The 13,792-nt window shown below is 39.0% G+C and overlaps 1 protein-coding gene across 1 annotated transcript in view; it reads right to left on the bottom strand.

Annotated features, from left to right (window-relative positions):
- Positions 1-13,065, bottom strand: part of LOC141015176 (uncharacterized) — a 57,783-nt gene extending 44,718 nt beyond the window's left edge. The window contains exons 1-8 of the mRNA XM_073489123.1: positions 13,011-13,065; positions 10,167-10,948; positions 7,256-7,454; positions 6,801-7,168; positions 5,595-5,720; positions 5,305-5,502; positions 2,371-2,511; positions 535-795 (exon numbers count right to left, since the gene is read on the bottom strand). Coding sequence (XP_073345224.1) covers positions 535-795; positions 2,371-2,511; positions 5,305-5,502; positions 5,595-5,720; positions 6,801-7,168; positions 7,256-7,454; positions 10,167-10,937 — 2,064 coding nt within the window. The 5' untranslated portion in view covers positions 10,938-10,948; positions 13,011-13,065. The remainder of the gene's footprint in view (positions 1-534; positions 796-2,370; positions 2,512-5,304; positions 5,503-5,594; positions 5,721-6,800; positions 7,169-7,255; positions 7,455-10,166; positions 10,949-13,010) is intronic.
- Positions 13,066-13,792: the final 727 nt, after the last annotated feature.

Genomic DNA, 13,792 nt, shown 5'->3' with positions numbered 1-13,792 from the left:
GGTGCTTTTGGTGCTTGACACTACAGCATATGATGTGTTTCCAACTTTCAATCTTAATGTTGGAATAAATGGAGGTGTTCTTGATATGTTGAACTGGATGTTTAATAATGAATCATTATTTTAATGATAATGAAAAAAGCCTCCTATGTCACAGACTGTGGATAAAGAGGATAAATTCACCGGAATAAAGATAATCCCAGAACGTGAACAAGTAGGCAGCTGTGAGATAAGCCACACATCTCAAGTCTCACCAGTAATCATTAGCTAAACTTTTTCTTACGCCTTCATTAAGGATTAGGAGATTACGAAAGATGCCATTTTGTTAATTAGTTCGGAACTGGGGAGCAGCTCTGTAGCACACGCTCACCCCCCCATGGCTCACGATGGGAAGCTTAATGGAACTATCAACCAGAAGCCTACAGCAGCAAAGACCAGGGTAACACAAAATTCCCACACTGCCACTGAGCAAGCTCTTGTGATGCACCTGAGGAAGCACTGGATAATAGAACACATCTGTCAGTGTCTAGCACCCACCTTGGCCATCCTGGGACTGAACACCCCCTCTGCGTTTGAGAAGACTGCCAGCACAACCTCAGATGCTGTCATGGAAGCGTACTTCTTCCTGAGGTCGAAGTTCCCTGCGGAGGAGAAGGAACCTGCTCCTTGCAACAGCTCCAACGCGCTCTTCTTTAGCTTCCTCAGCCGCTCCTGGACCTCCTCCTCCAGCTCCTTCTGGATGACCTCCCTGGCTTGCTCCAGGATGATGTGCTCACAACGACTCACCTTCATTAAGGTCTGAGAAGGTGCGTCAAACAAACTTAGAATTATATATTTATAAACTTATTTATAAATCAATTGAACCACTGTATCTCCACCTGATAAGTGGTATCATTGTGTTTAATGGTTATGGATATGTGCCAAATGATTTTCTGCCAAAGTCAACCCAACAACAACCTGACGTGTGCCAGTACAAGAGTGTCTACAGGTATCACTCGTATTCTACCGATATGTTTTTTTCAGGGCTGAAGAGCTATCCACTGCTAAGCAGCCATGACTGCCCGTCCCTTCTCGTAATATTACTTATTATAATAAATACTTTTATCATCATCTCCATCAGCTCGATGTAGAAGCAGCGTAAAAAGAAGCTAATCATTTGATTGTATGGACCCAGAACTATTATCATTCAATTCTTCATATTGGTTATTCAATCAAAATGATTTGTTAGATAGATGTATACAATGTAATGTATACAATGGGGCAAAGTTTTTACAAACATCTACAAAAAGCCATCTTTAATGTCACCATAGAATGTAAAGCTAATTTATAGATACTTACCTACAAAGCAAATGCTTCAATAGGACATTCAACAGTGTAGTTTATGTAGATTTTGTGAGGAGGAAGATTAGTCAGACTTTCACTTATTTCGGTATTGTAAAGAAGTGTTATTATTCTAGATTAAAGTTAAAAAGGGGATCTCTGTTTACAATTCAAGCTTTTGTACCTGTACTTTAACAATAATGTCAGGTGATTTAAGGGATGAAGCAGAAGAAAATTATTTGAACATCATTTTTATGATGGGGAAAGCATCCATATTTGAAGTCACAAAGAAAACACAATTAATCTTTGAATGCTATAAAATATACACAGACCTGTGTTTGTTACACCAATAGAATGAGCTCTTCGCAGAATGTAGTATCAATGTATAGCTCCAAAAGTTTTACTTCGCACTTATTGTATAAGAAAAAAGTGCAACAATGCAACTGAGGATTGGTGAATGTATGGGTTAATAAATACATACATAGTAGTAATTATTTCAGTCTTTACAATTTTAACAACTTGCAAAAATGAATTTGCATAGAAACAATGAAATATATAAAATAAATAATAAAAAAGGGTTCCAACTAAACATTGAGAAGGGGGGAAATACTGGAGGCTGGGAGTTACAAATAGCTCCATTAAGTACTATACTTTTAAAATACAATTTTGAGGTACTTGAGCTTTGACAAAAAGAAATTAAAAGATGGATAAATAAAATTAGATAAAATATGTGTTGCAAACCTACGACCTCAAAGTCAAATTCAAGACTATTTAGTTTTTTAAAGGCTAATATTTATGAAATTGAATTGAAGACATTTTAAGACTTTTTAAGGAGACACCCTGCAGTACTCATGGATCTAATGACTACATTTGATTGGAAGTAGTGGTATGCATTTGCTATTTCTACTGGCAATCTAGAGTATAACTGCTACCTCCATCCAGTGACAGTTCTAGAATGTGTTCAAAACACACATGGATAAGGAGAGAGAAAATACTCTACAGCTGCTGACACAAGCTACTTTTTTATCTATTGCAGCAGGTCATGTCTCTTACCGATATGGGCAGCGCAATGCTGTGTATCCTGATGCCCAGCTCGTAGGGAGAGTCACAGTTGTAGTGGTCAGCCAGATACTTCATGAACTCAGCCAGGTCTACTTTGGGCTTGTTCTGCTGCCTCCTAAAAATGCGAAGTTGCTAAACAATGGAAACAGAGTAGACATCATCTTAACGAAATTCAAAGTAGGGATGCATGATACGGATTGTCTTCAGCAATACAGATAACCAATAATTAAGTGCTTCTCATGGCCGATAGTGATAAGATAACCGATAATTCACAGTTATGTATTTTAAAAGAAAGACCTGGAGTTTCTGCACACCTGAGGGTGAGAAGGGCTAAGATTGGCCATGACAAGCTCGACTCTCTAGGCTAGTGTGGCTCTAACCAGGTGCAGCAGTTTAAAATCATGAGGGTGAAAACAATGAGCTGCGCGTGTTCTTCTTCTACTTCACCTTCAGCACATATTGGTTGATCACAAACCAAGAGAAGGAAAGCTTATATGCACACCATGATTCACAAATTGCCATAGCAACGCATGCACAAGGATTTATTGTTGTGCAACACCTTAACGTAATTTGCATTATTTTACATGGCCTCCATGATTAAATTTGCATCTAATAGAAACATCCCTACAACCCTGGCATGTGGACTGTCTCCAGAAACTGAGAAAAATGTGGTGTTAAAATTTAGTCATTACAAATGCAAAATTGGTATTAGAGAATGACCACAGATCTAGTCATTTCTGTGTCTGAAATTGATGTTAGTTGATGTTTTGTCTAATTTCAGATGCTTTGCTCTATACATTACTGCAGGGGTATTCAATAAAAATTCAAAGAGGTCCAGTTAGAGAAAATTTTCCTCAAGTGAAGGTCCAGAACCTCATGTCTGACTTGCATTATGATTCAGTGCTATATACAGTAGCCAGGGCTCCAGACTGTGACCAAATGGTCGCATTTTGTGACCAAAATTTGAGACAGTGTGACTAAATTTTACATTTAGTTGCGCCACTTTGCCGTTTTTTTGTGTTTTTTTAACACTGGTACGTGGAAGGGGCGAATCAAAGAATCTGGAAGTACAGGTGGCAGGCCAATGTGTGCGAGAGAGGGAGGGAATGGGGAATGGGGAATGGCACTGTAAGTGGCTAATGTGTGGAGGGGGAGGGTCATAAAGTTGTTCCGAGCGCAGAAGGAGAAGGTTTCACTTTCAGCGAACAATGGCGAAACGAAGTCTTGATGCTTATTTTCTCCCCGATAAGCCTAGTAGTGTGCCAGAGTCAAATCCTAACTCAGAGGATGAGTCCGAGTCTGAAGACACAAGTGTGGCAAAAAAGGGCAGAAAATACTGTTTTCGTGAAGAATGGCTGCACGAATTTGACTGGTTAAGGTATCTCAGAGAGAGAAATTTTGCAGTCGATACCTGCACCATGCAGGGAACACCAAATTTGCAGGTAATGCTGGCACTACACAGTTAAAACATAACACATTGGTCAAACACAGTGCTAGTCTAAGGCATAAAATATGCCGTGACCTGTACTCCAATGAAAATGCAACTCCACTGTCAGTTGCATTTAGAAGGCAAGAGGCTGTTAATCAGTGCGCTGAGGTTTAGGCCTACTTGTTCTGTACACCAAACATTTATCCAACATTTTACAGACGTGTCTTTGACAATATTAACTTGTGGGAAAAAGTCTTTTTGGGCCCACTTGACAATGTAATTACACGGTTTGGCCACTATGAAACTGGCTTCAAAGCCTGGCGCTCTTCCCGTGGGCATCATGCTATTCACTGACGGGTACGCTGTCTTGAGTGAGTGAGAACAGGATGTGCAGCTCCAAAAATTAATGTGTAAAGTAAATTGCTGCCAGAGCTGATGCATGTGTGTGTGACAAGGTGGGTGAGGCTGGAGGGCGGATGGTCTGTGTGCACTGTAAAATTACTTGGTTGATTGGAAAAAAAAGATAAATAACACTGCCACATAACAGAGAGCCTTTAAAAAACGTGCCTTTAAATTTAGTTTACCCTGTATAGAGTTTCCCCTTTTTTCTTTTTGTTAACTCCATTTCACATCTTGACATTCTCAACCAACTGTATCAATACAATCAACTAAACAACAACTGAACAGTATTTCTTTCCCTCTTTTGTCTCTTGTTCCCACTTTCTCTTGTTCAGTGAGCGAATACAGCTTCAGCTTTTCCTGCCAGGATTTTAAATCTGGGCTGTAATGGTGTCAGGGCCAGCCTCATGCATGTAAGCAAGTGCTCAATGTGAGCCTGGAATGATGTTTTGTTTAAATAATGTTCACAGCGGAGAAAGCTGCCTTTACTTTTGGTGCCCTTAATTGGGATTTTAGTGTGTATGTTTGCTTAAAAGACTTGTTTTTCATCTCAGTGGTGCTTCACATTGCTGCTTTTAATAATCGCCACAGTATCAGAACATATGATATGTACTGGTTTTAAACTGCCCGTGAGAAGAATCAACATGTTAGAGTCCATTCTTGATTAAAAGCTGTTTTCATTGTCCACTTTTCTCTTTTTAGAGGACAACATGTGAAATACCTCTTCTCTGACTCGCATTTCTGACACAGATCACACTTTCAGATTATAATTGTAGCATCTGTTGTCCAATTAAATATTGAAAAAAAGAAAAGAAAGGCAAACGACATTGGAGTTGGTGGCCAGGTAATAAAAAAACAAACAAAACAAAAACAAAAATCTTCAACACAGAAAGTGTTATTAAATACCTATTTTTGGCTCAGCAATAAATTGTCAATACAAAAAGTGACTCCCTTTATGTATATAAAACTGTAAAGCTTAAATGAAAAGCTCAATCGTCAAAAATTAACAAAATATGCATCAACTGTCATTTAAAATATGTCTGTTGGTGAATGACATCAAACTAAAATTCCTCAGTCATTTGCCATGTAAGTCATACCTTTAAGATGTCTATTGTCTCAATCTGGTGGATATCATCATCCTTTGTGTTACTGTCAATCTTGAACATGCGGTGGACAAGGGGGAGTTTGCAGAGGGGCCCCAGGTTCAGCTCCTCGTAGTGCTTCTTGTCCTTCAGGCCGGCCAGCGATTGGCCCAGCTCATACAGGGTACAGATAGATGTGACTGTTCCAGCAGACTGAAAGAGATTTTTTTTTTTTTTTAAACACTTAAGTATCAACCAAACATGCAGGTTAAATCTAGGTTATTAACAAATACATGTTTGCTCACCTCTATGAACATGTTGATCTCTCTCATGGTGTACTGAAGATCTTTGAGAGCTGGAATATTCCAGGCTTTTATCCTTCCTGCTTCCAAAGAAGGAACCTGCATCAGCTCGCACACCCTGGAAATCACCTGGACAGAGTATAAGGAGACGTTGAAGGGACGATGAGGAAATTAAATACAGCACATTAGTTAGTTGTACAGATTGACAAAAGAAACACTTTGAAGGTAACATCTACCCTGTATGCTCTAAGTAGGCTAACAGAAACTGAACATTTGTTAAAGGTATGGTTTCGTTAAAGTTTTTCCACCAATACTTTATACTTAGTGACTGTTTTTGTTTTCTGTTTAAGGAGCTTCAGCAGCAAATAGGTAAACATGATGGCATACTGTAAGACTTCAGTTGTGGAAACAGCCCATGTTTGATTACCACAACACCTAGCAACAATTTGTCATGTTAGTCAGCCTTTATAATCATTAACTTACTTGGAACTAATATAGGTCCAAAGTGGAGTATTTGCAAAGGAGGAAGAATGTTTGCAATAAAGAAATGATATCTCTGTTCTGCTGTATTCATTCTGATCGTCTGTGCTAAAACTGTCCACAATGAGGAGTGCAATAAAATATGGGGAATGTGTTTCAAAACTTGCCACCTACATTACCCTCTATGCAACTCAGCCACTGAGGGACATCACAGGAGTCAATTTATCAGATGACACTGGCTTCCTCTGGAGCAACAAAAGGCTTTTTACTACTTTTGTCACATATGCAGTAGTAGTAGCCCCTGAAGCATACCATGCAGACAGGCTTTAAAAATGCTTTTTTTTAAATACCAACAAGGAATGCCATCAATGATGCAAATAGGTACATGACCCAGGGCTAAGGAGAACAACTCTGGATCAGAAGAAAAACGTTTTGATATCTTGAATATAGTGAAAGATTTGATGTATTTTATTATGTAATTATTCTTTTTTTAAAAGTTATTTATCTTTACATACTGTAATTTATTTTGAGTAGTTATTTATCTTGACATGCGGTTATTTATTACATTTTTTATAAAATTGTATTTGTTTGCAACAAATAGAGCTATTAATAAACTTTTGTTTGACAAGTTTATAATCGAACACGCCTGTCACATGCCATGCCACCCACCACCACAAGTAGATTCTCAACCTGTGGGACACTAAAAAAACATGTCCGCTTCCTCTTCACCTTCTCTTTGGTAACCAGCTCTCCTTCTGCAGCGATGTCTCGTCTCACATCTTCCATCAAACTGTTGACTGTTTCCTGATCCAGGACTCTTTTCCTCTTCCTCCCTTTGAGATCCTCCTCATCCTCCTCCAGTGCCTCTACTGCCCGCATATTAGCTCCATGTACCTCTCTCAGCTGGGCATGATATGACTCTCTAAACACAGGGGCACCACCGTCTTTCTGGGTTGCACCTCTAACTTTGCGCTTCTGCTCTTTGGTCACGCTCACATCTGCCCCAAGCACTGGAAAGTCAGAGCTAGAGAGAAAGTTGGATGCAGTGGCTTTCTGTTGCTGCTGTTTTTCAGGCTCTCTCGCAAGATCCTGTGCTGCTGTGTAAAGATATGACCACATAAACATAGTTAAATGACAATGTTTGTTTTGTAAGCATGATTTTGAATGCCGTCTCGTTTTGCTACCTGCAGTCGTCTCCACCACAGCAGTCTTGGAGTCTGTCGTTGTTTCAGATTGAGTGGGTGGCTTCTTTTGGTTTGATGCTTCCCAGCTGTCATACAGAGACATGTACTGTGTGAGAGGGAGTTGTTCACTAAACTGCTCGAGATAGCATTTCTGGAGCTGGTCCATTGATGGAGCACTCAACCGGTACTTCGCTATGACCTGGAATACATTAATAAACATTATAGATCAGTGTAAATATAGACAGTGGTTATTACTTTTTGTACTGTACAAGTCAAGGGTCAGCTTTTAGATTGGTAGGCTAAAGGCACAATGCAACATCCAAATGCAAAGTACAATTATATTCAAGTTAATAGCTCAATATCTTTACACTTCTGAGGGTTTGTTAAAATCACTGAGTCTAAGCTTCTGAATTGACATCAGCTGACAAACACAAAATACCTTGTAGCTTGAGTTTCTGTCTACTACGACAGTTCTTCAATTATATTTATTATCAAAACTGCAAGCAGTAGTAATGGGCCCTCGCACCCCAGCACGCGTCAGAGTGAGCGGCAGCCCCAATGTGCGCAGTGGTGTGAAGTCCTGTCCATTACAGCTTGCAATTTTTAATTGTCATGTAGAAGTGTTTTGGGCGGGACTCTGTTCAAACATGTGACATTTGAGAAAGATTGGACCATTTAAGCAGAAGTTATATGTACTTCCTGATTCATGGTGAATAAGTCCTTACTACTTCATCAGCATCCAATGAGAACTCAGTATATACCGTCATCAAGGCCTTCATGATTTCTCGTGAAATTTAAGGCATATAAAAACATGTCATTTTCCTGCCACCACTGGGGGGCGCTATGACTGTAACTAAATATTGTCATGTAAATGTGTTCAGGCTTGGACTTTTGCAAAAGGTGTGAAGTTTGGTGCAGATTTGACCACGTATAGTGGAGTCAAAGCAACTTCCTGTTTGCTGGCGAAACATCAATATACGACCTTCAATGAAAACTCAATCTTTTAAAAAAAATTGTAACAAAGTTGTTAAGATTGCCTTGACAAAATCTGAAGTAGAACTGGTTAAAGCTGTAGGATGAGTTTGTTAAATTACAACACGTGCAAATCACCAAAAATGAGCACTTAATTCAAAATCATGGCCACAACAGACTATTTCGAAGGTCATTGGTCAAGGTGGGAATTTCATAGATGTAGGTGCAGGTACTTCCAGGGGATGTGTTTCGGGGGGGCTACTGAGCCATTTTGCCCCACCCATGGCCATAACCCATCAATTACGTACATTTACACCATTTTTCCACTTCGTGCTAAGTTTCATGAGTTTTTAAGCGTGTTTAGGCCCTCAAAAAAGCCATTTATTTTAGGCGTAGTAGGAATAATAACTCCTTGCATTTCAAGAGGGTCCTCACATCATTTCGGTGCTTGGGCCATAAATGTACATCAAAACAGTCAAAATTCTAACCATTACAAAAGCAAAATTGGCCATACCTTTTTGAGCATTAGCCCATGACTACACATCTTGTAATCTCTGTATGAAGTTGATGGCAATTTCCAAACCCTTGACTTGGTTTTACAATAGTTCAAAGCTATGGGCTGGGCACCAACACCACTTCTGCATTTCAAAACCAGTGAATGTTTTGTTTCTCAGATGTCTCATCTAAAGCCTGAAGTGATGAAACTTATCTAAAGTGGCTCCCCTGCTAACATTACTCCACAGCCAAGTTAAAGTGCTATGGAGGGCTAAGGGCAAAAAATATGCTATTGGGCAGCTATCAACCCCCATTCCTCAGTCTGTCTCAGGGCAACGTTGCCTGCATTTCTAAGTTGGTGTCTCACAGACCAATGAGGTTACATGTGGTGAAGCATAGGTTAATGGATTAAGCTGGTGTTACTTTAACTTAATCTGCATATTCTGTCATGCTGCCCTAAATACTTGTCAGGAGGGCTGCAACTAGCAATTATTTTCATTGTTGATTAATCTGTCCATTATTTTCTCGGTTAATCCATTAGTTGTTTGGTCTATAAGATGTCAGAAAAGGGGGAAAAATGTCAACCAGTGTTTCATTGTTCTTCTTCTTTTTTTAAAAAAATAAATCAAACTGATTAATCATTTATTAAAATAGTGGGCAAATGTATAGCTGATAACTAATGAATTAATCGTGGTAGCTCTACTTGTTAGGGCACCATGTGTGTATATTAATCCACAACTTAAAGTAGTCCCCAACAAATACACAATTTCTTCCCAGTTTGAGTCGGTAAATTTGGAAATTACTGAGCTTTTTTTTATCAAATGAAACTACATATTTGAGATCTGTTTTATAGAATATCATCTGACTAACGGAGTACCACAATTTGGTTAATATGGACTTCAAGCTGTGAGGGCAGAATGACAGCTACTGTGTCCAGAAAACATTCAAACAGGTTGCCTTGGCCGCGGAAAATGAATATCACCGAGCACATTTAATTCTTACAATGGCTACTTCTATAACTACCTTCTGACACTTTTCTGCATATTTCTTGGTATGGTGTTCTCCTCTAGTAGACTGTTGTGCTACAACAACATGAAGTGTTGATATACTGTAGAATAGAGAATTGGATTGTGGGGTTTCCCTTTGAGGTTGGCTGGTCTTGGTAGCATGGTAGACCAGTGACCCCACATCTAGCCTGAGATATTTCTACTTCTTAAGTTCTTCTGTCATGGTGCATTGGTTATTATTGAGTTTTTTGTGAAGGCATTTTTTGCTAAAACATGCACTGTCCAAGTCTTTACTAGCAACGAGTTGAATTCGAATTGTTGCTTCACTGTCAAATGTAATCAGATGTACAGTCAAAACAAATACTAAGAGTAAACACAAACCAACTGACAAAACACTCTTTGGTCTATATGTCCACATATTTGTCTTCAAAACTGACCTCTATGACCCTCTGGTACAGCTGCTGTTGGGTCAATTCCTTAGCTGGCTTGGGCACAGTAAATCGTGTGTTAACAGGAACAGGACAGGGTGTGGAGAATAAGGAGGTAATGGAACATAAGGGAGGACCTAAATGGAGAATTGCTGCCTGACTGGTAGGCACACAGTCAGAGCTGACATCTACCTGTGGCACAGTGACACTAGGAGTGGTGATAAGTGATTCAGTCCTCTGTGGTGTTGCAGGCCTGCTGTCCTCATTCGCTTTTGTTGACTTCCCAGCTACTGGCTGACTTGGAGGCCAGTGGATCTTGTGAAACACCAGTTCCCCCTCCAGAACCAGATCCTTTTCCAGAGAGGCTAGCAGGCTAGCCATGGAGTCAAAGCCCAGGGTGGATAAGGTCAGGTTCTTGTGGTATGTCTGGCTGTAGGATACAGCCAGTTTTTTCAGGGGGATCCCAGCAGAGTGCTGCTGCACCATGGCAACTATATTTTCAAAAACCTTTGTATTCTTGCTATCCTTTGTAGCCTTTGTTGATGTTCCAGTTCCAGCCCTCCTCCCACAACGGTGGCTTTTGTGAAACACCAGCTCCCTCTCCACAACCAGATCCCTATCCAGTGAGGCTACCAGGTCAGATATGGAGTCGAAGCCCAGGGAAGATAAAGTCAGGTTCTTGTGGTATGCCTGGTTGTAGAATACAGCCAGCTTTTTAAGGGGGATCCCATCTGGGTGCTGCTTCACTAGGGCCACAATATTGTCTTGGTCCGTCTCCATCTTGAGTAAAGCTATGAGAGGAAAAAGAGACCATTAATACACAATCACTGTACAGTAGTGTAATGGTAGTCTGTGCTTTCACTAATAGCTACAGAAAAGGCACGTAGTTTAAGTAATGTGCTAAATAAACGACAAACAAAAGACATATTTGCCAAAGGAGAATGAGCCTTAAAGTGGAAAAAGGAAAACTCCCCTCATATTCTTTGCAGATTTCTTGGTCATTGGTAATCAAAATTGCATGGGGACATCAAGGTTTATAGGGAACCAATCTTAACATTGATGGAGTCATTATTCCAATGGTTTTCAAACTTCTTGTGCCCAAGGCACACCAAAAGGAAGCCAAAATCTTAAGGCTCACCTGTATTCATATCATATTAGCAGGGTATAGAATTTGACACTGTATTGGGAAATTGCACACAAAGTACTGATACACTAAATTATTTACCTGTTCTTTATTTGTTAAAATTAAAAATAATGTACGGTTGTGACAAAATCCCCTGGCACACCTGGAATTGCATCATAGCACACCAGTGTGCCTTGCCACACCATTTGGGAACCGCATTATTCTATAGCCACGACATTGTGCAATCAACATTGACTTCATAATAATTAGCTAAAGTGTAAAACTTGTAGCCCGTGAATTTAATGTTGGGGGAGGAGAAGATGGCAGGTAGTTCAGAAATAGTGACACCATTTCTCCAGCTAGCACTGACAAGTTTTTAAAATTAACAAATAATAAATATTTCCACTCAGTATATATCTTGGCCATAACTGTGGTTAGCAAATATAAAGGATTCTCATCAGAAATGTTCATTTATGTGTTGTGTAGATTTTTTTTACGGATACTGGCTGTTAAAGCATTATCAAATTTAACTTTTTTTATATCAGTATTAACCTTAAAAATCCACTGTCAATCCAGCTATAGTGCCAATTTATTTTTTTAAAGGTTAATTTAATTTTAAAGCTGCTAAAATCAATACAGTTAATAAATAACTATGTGTACATAGAACAATCTGTCCAGAAGTTCTCAGACTGAAAGCTTTGATGATTTACAGCTCCAGCACCTCAGCTAAGTTTGATACCAGGTGAACGGTGTTTTTTCCCCATATCTGAAAAGAATTAAAAAACTAACAGCACCACACACTGCTCCAAAGCCTAAACAATATATCAGGTTAATGGTAGTGACAAGAATTTGCTGAAAGTCTTTTGTTTTTTGCCCCCAATAAATAAGATAACTTGTTACCTGTAAGTGCTGGAGTTTTGTTTAATTTTAATCTAATGTTTAAAAAGACAAAATCATTCAAGAATGTTGTTATAAAAAGCAGGTGCATAAGAACTTTTTCTAAAAAACACTGTCTACAACCAGCAAGGTCTCCTAATTTCCTGTATATTTAAGGAAATATGTGATGAAAGAACATGGCTAACAATCTGTCCAAGCATTTGATTTGACAAATTTGATACTTGAAAGCTTTTTTGCAACTGAATGGCATAGACACCCTTTTGTCATTATTCAAAGTGCTGTAACTTAATGTACAGCCATGGTCAAATACTCTTGTCTGTACTGACAAATGCTTAAACTGCAAATGCTTAAACTCAAACATGAGTTTGAGATGTAGCCTATTTTAGAGTCATATGATCACATTTGTATATGTAAACTTTAGATAAACAGGCTTTTATTTTGAACTATAGTGGGGTGGGAACAGAAATGTAGAAGTCCTATAAAGTTCATGAATATAGGACTATAGAACCAAATTGTTACTTCAAAAAAAAAAGTTACACAGTGCACCTTTAAAATCAAATAGCAATACACTATAGTCAAGGACAGTAATAAATAATGTGGATTATTTTCAATAGCGTACATATCAGCCAGCAGTTTTCATTGATACCACAAAGTTAAAATAGTTGACACTTATCACCTTATTTATGGTAAAAAGCCCAGCCTCTTCAGTATAAAATCCATATACTGTGTTCTTTAGTTTGTTAAACCATGTCATAAACTATGGCATGAACATGCATAAAATTCCAAATATATATAGTTAATAATGAAGAATAAGCAGACTGTGTCCATCTTACCTATTTTTTCAAATGAGAAGATATGTTGTTCATTCGCCTCACAAGTTGAAGTACTGTGTTCACCAGCAACCTTCCTGTTTGAGCTTATAAACGGTCCTCCCTCCCTCCCTCCCTCACCTTCTGTTTTCCTTTCTGACCAAACTCAGTCAGAAACGAAACTGAAACTAACTGCCAAGCTCATTCAAATCTATGGCAGATTGTGACCAGCAACCACACTCTCATATTCCCCAGAAATGGTTATGCCTCATCACACATGCAAACCAAATAAGAGCAATTATAAAGCAAGAAAAGCAGTTGGGGTTCCATTTGAGCAATATACTGTCTGTCTTTTATGATATACAGTAAACCCTAAGTGTCTGAGGCAGTAGTTCAATCACAAGTCTGCTTTGATGTTCAAATGATAGACACAACATTTATGACACAGCATTTACTAGATGACATTGTAATGGTCTGTAGGGAATGGCAAAGGCAAGACAGAAGGGAAAACAAAACACAAGGCAGGAGGTGAGATGTGACTGAGGGAGGGAGGGGAAAGAAACCAAGGCTTTAAGTTTCACATTCCTGGCTTGGCCCAGCTGATTCATCTCAGCTGCTGCTGAGTAATAAGCCATGTGACCTTAAAACCAAGCCAACACCGAACCTATGACAGCAGAATTCTGCAGACAACTCTGCATATTTTAAATGATTTTAAACAAGTTGCTACTTGTAAAAACGTTAACACATCTCCACCCCCTTGTGCATGTGTGGGACAGTCTTGTGTCACACAGTTAGATTTAAGATCA

The sequence above is a fragment of the Pagrus major genome, chromosome 20 (assembly GCF_040436345.1).
Source record: "Pagrus major chromosome 20, Pma_NU_1.0".
In the NCBI taxonomy this organism is placed as follows: Eukaryota; Metazoa; Chordata; class Actinopteri; order Spariformes; family Sparidae; genus Pagrus; species Pagrus major.
The sequence above is the reverse complement of the archived record's forward strand: the minus strand, read 5'-3'. Positions and strand labels throughout refer to the sequence as shown.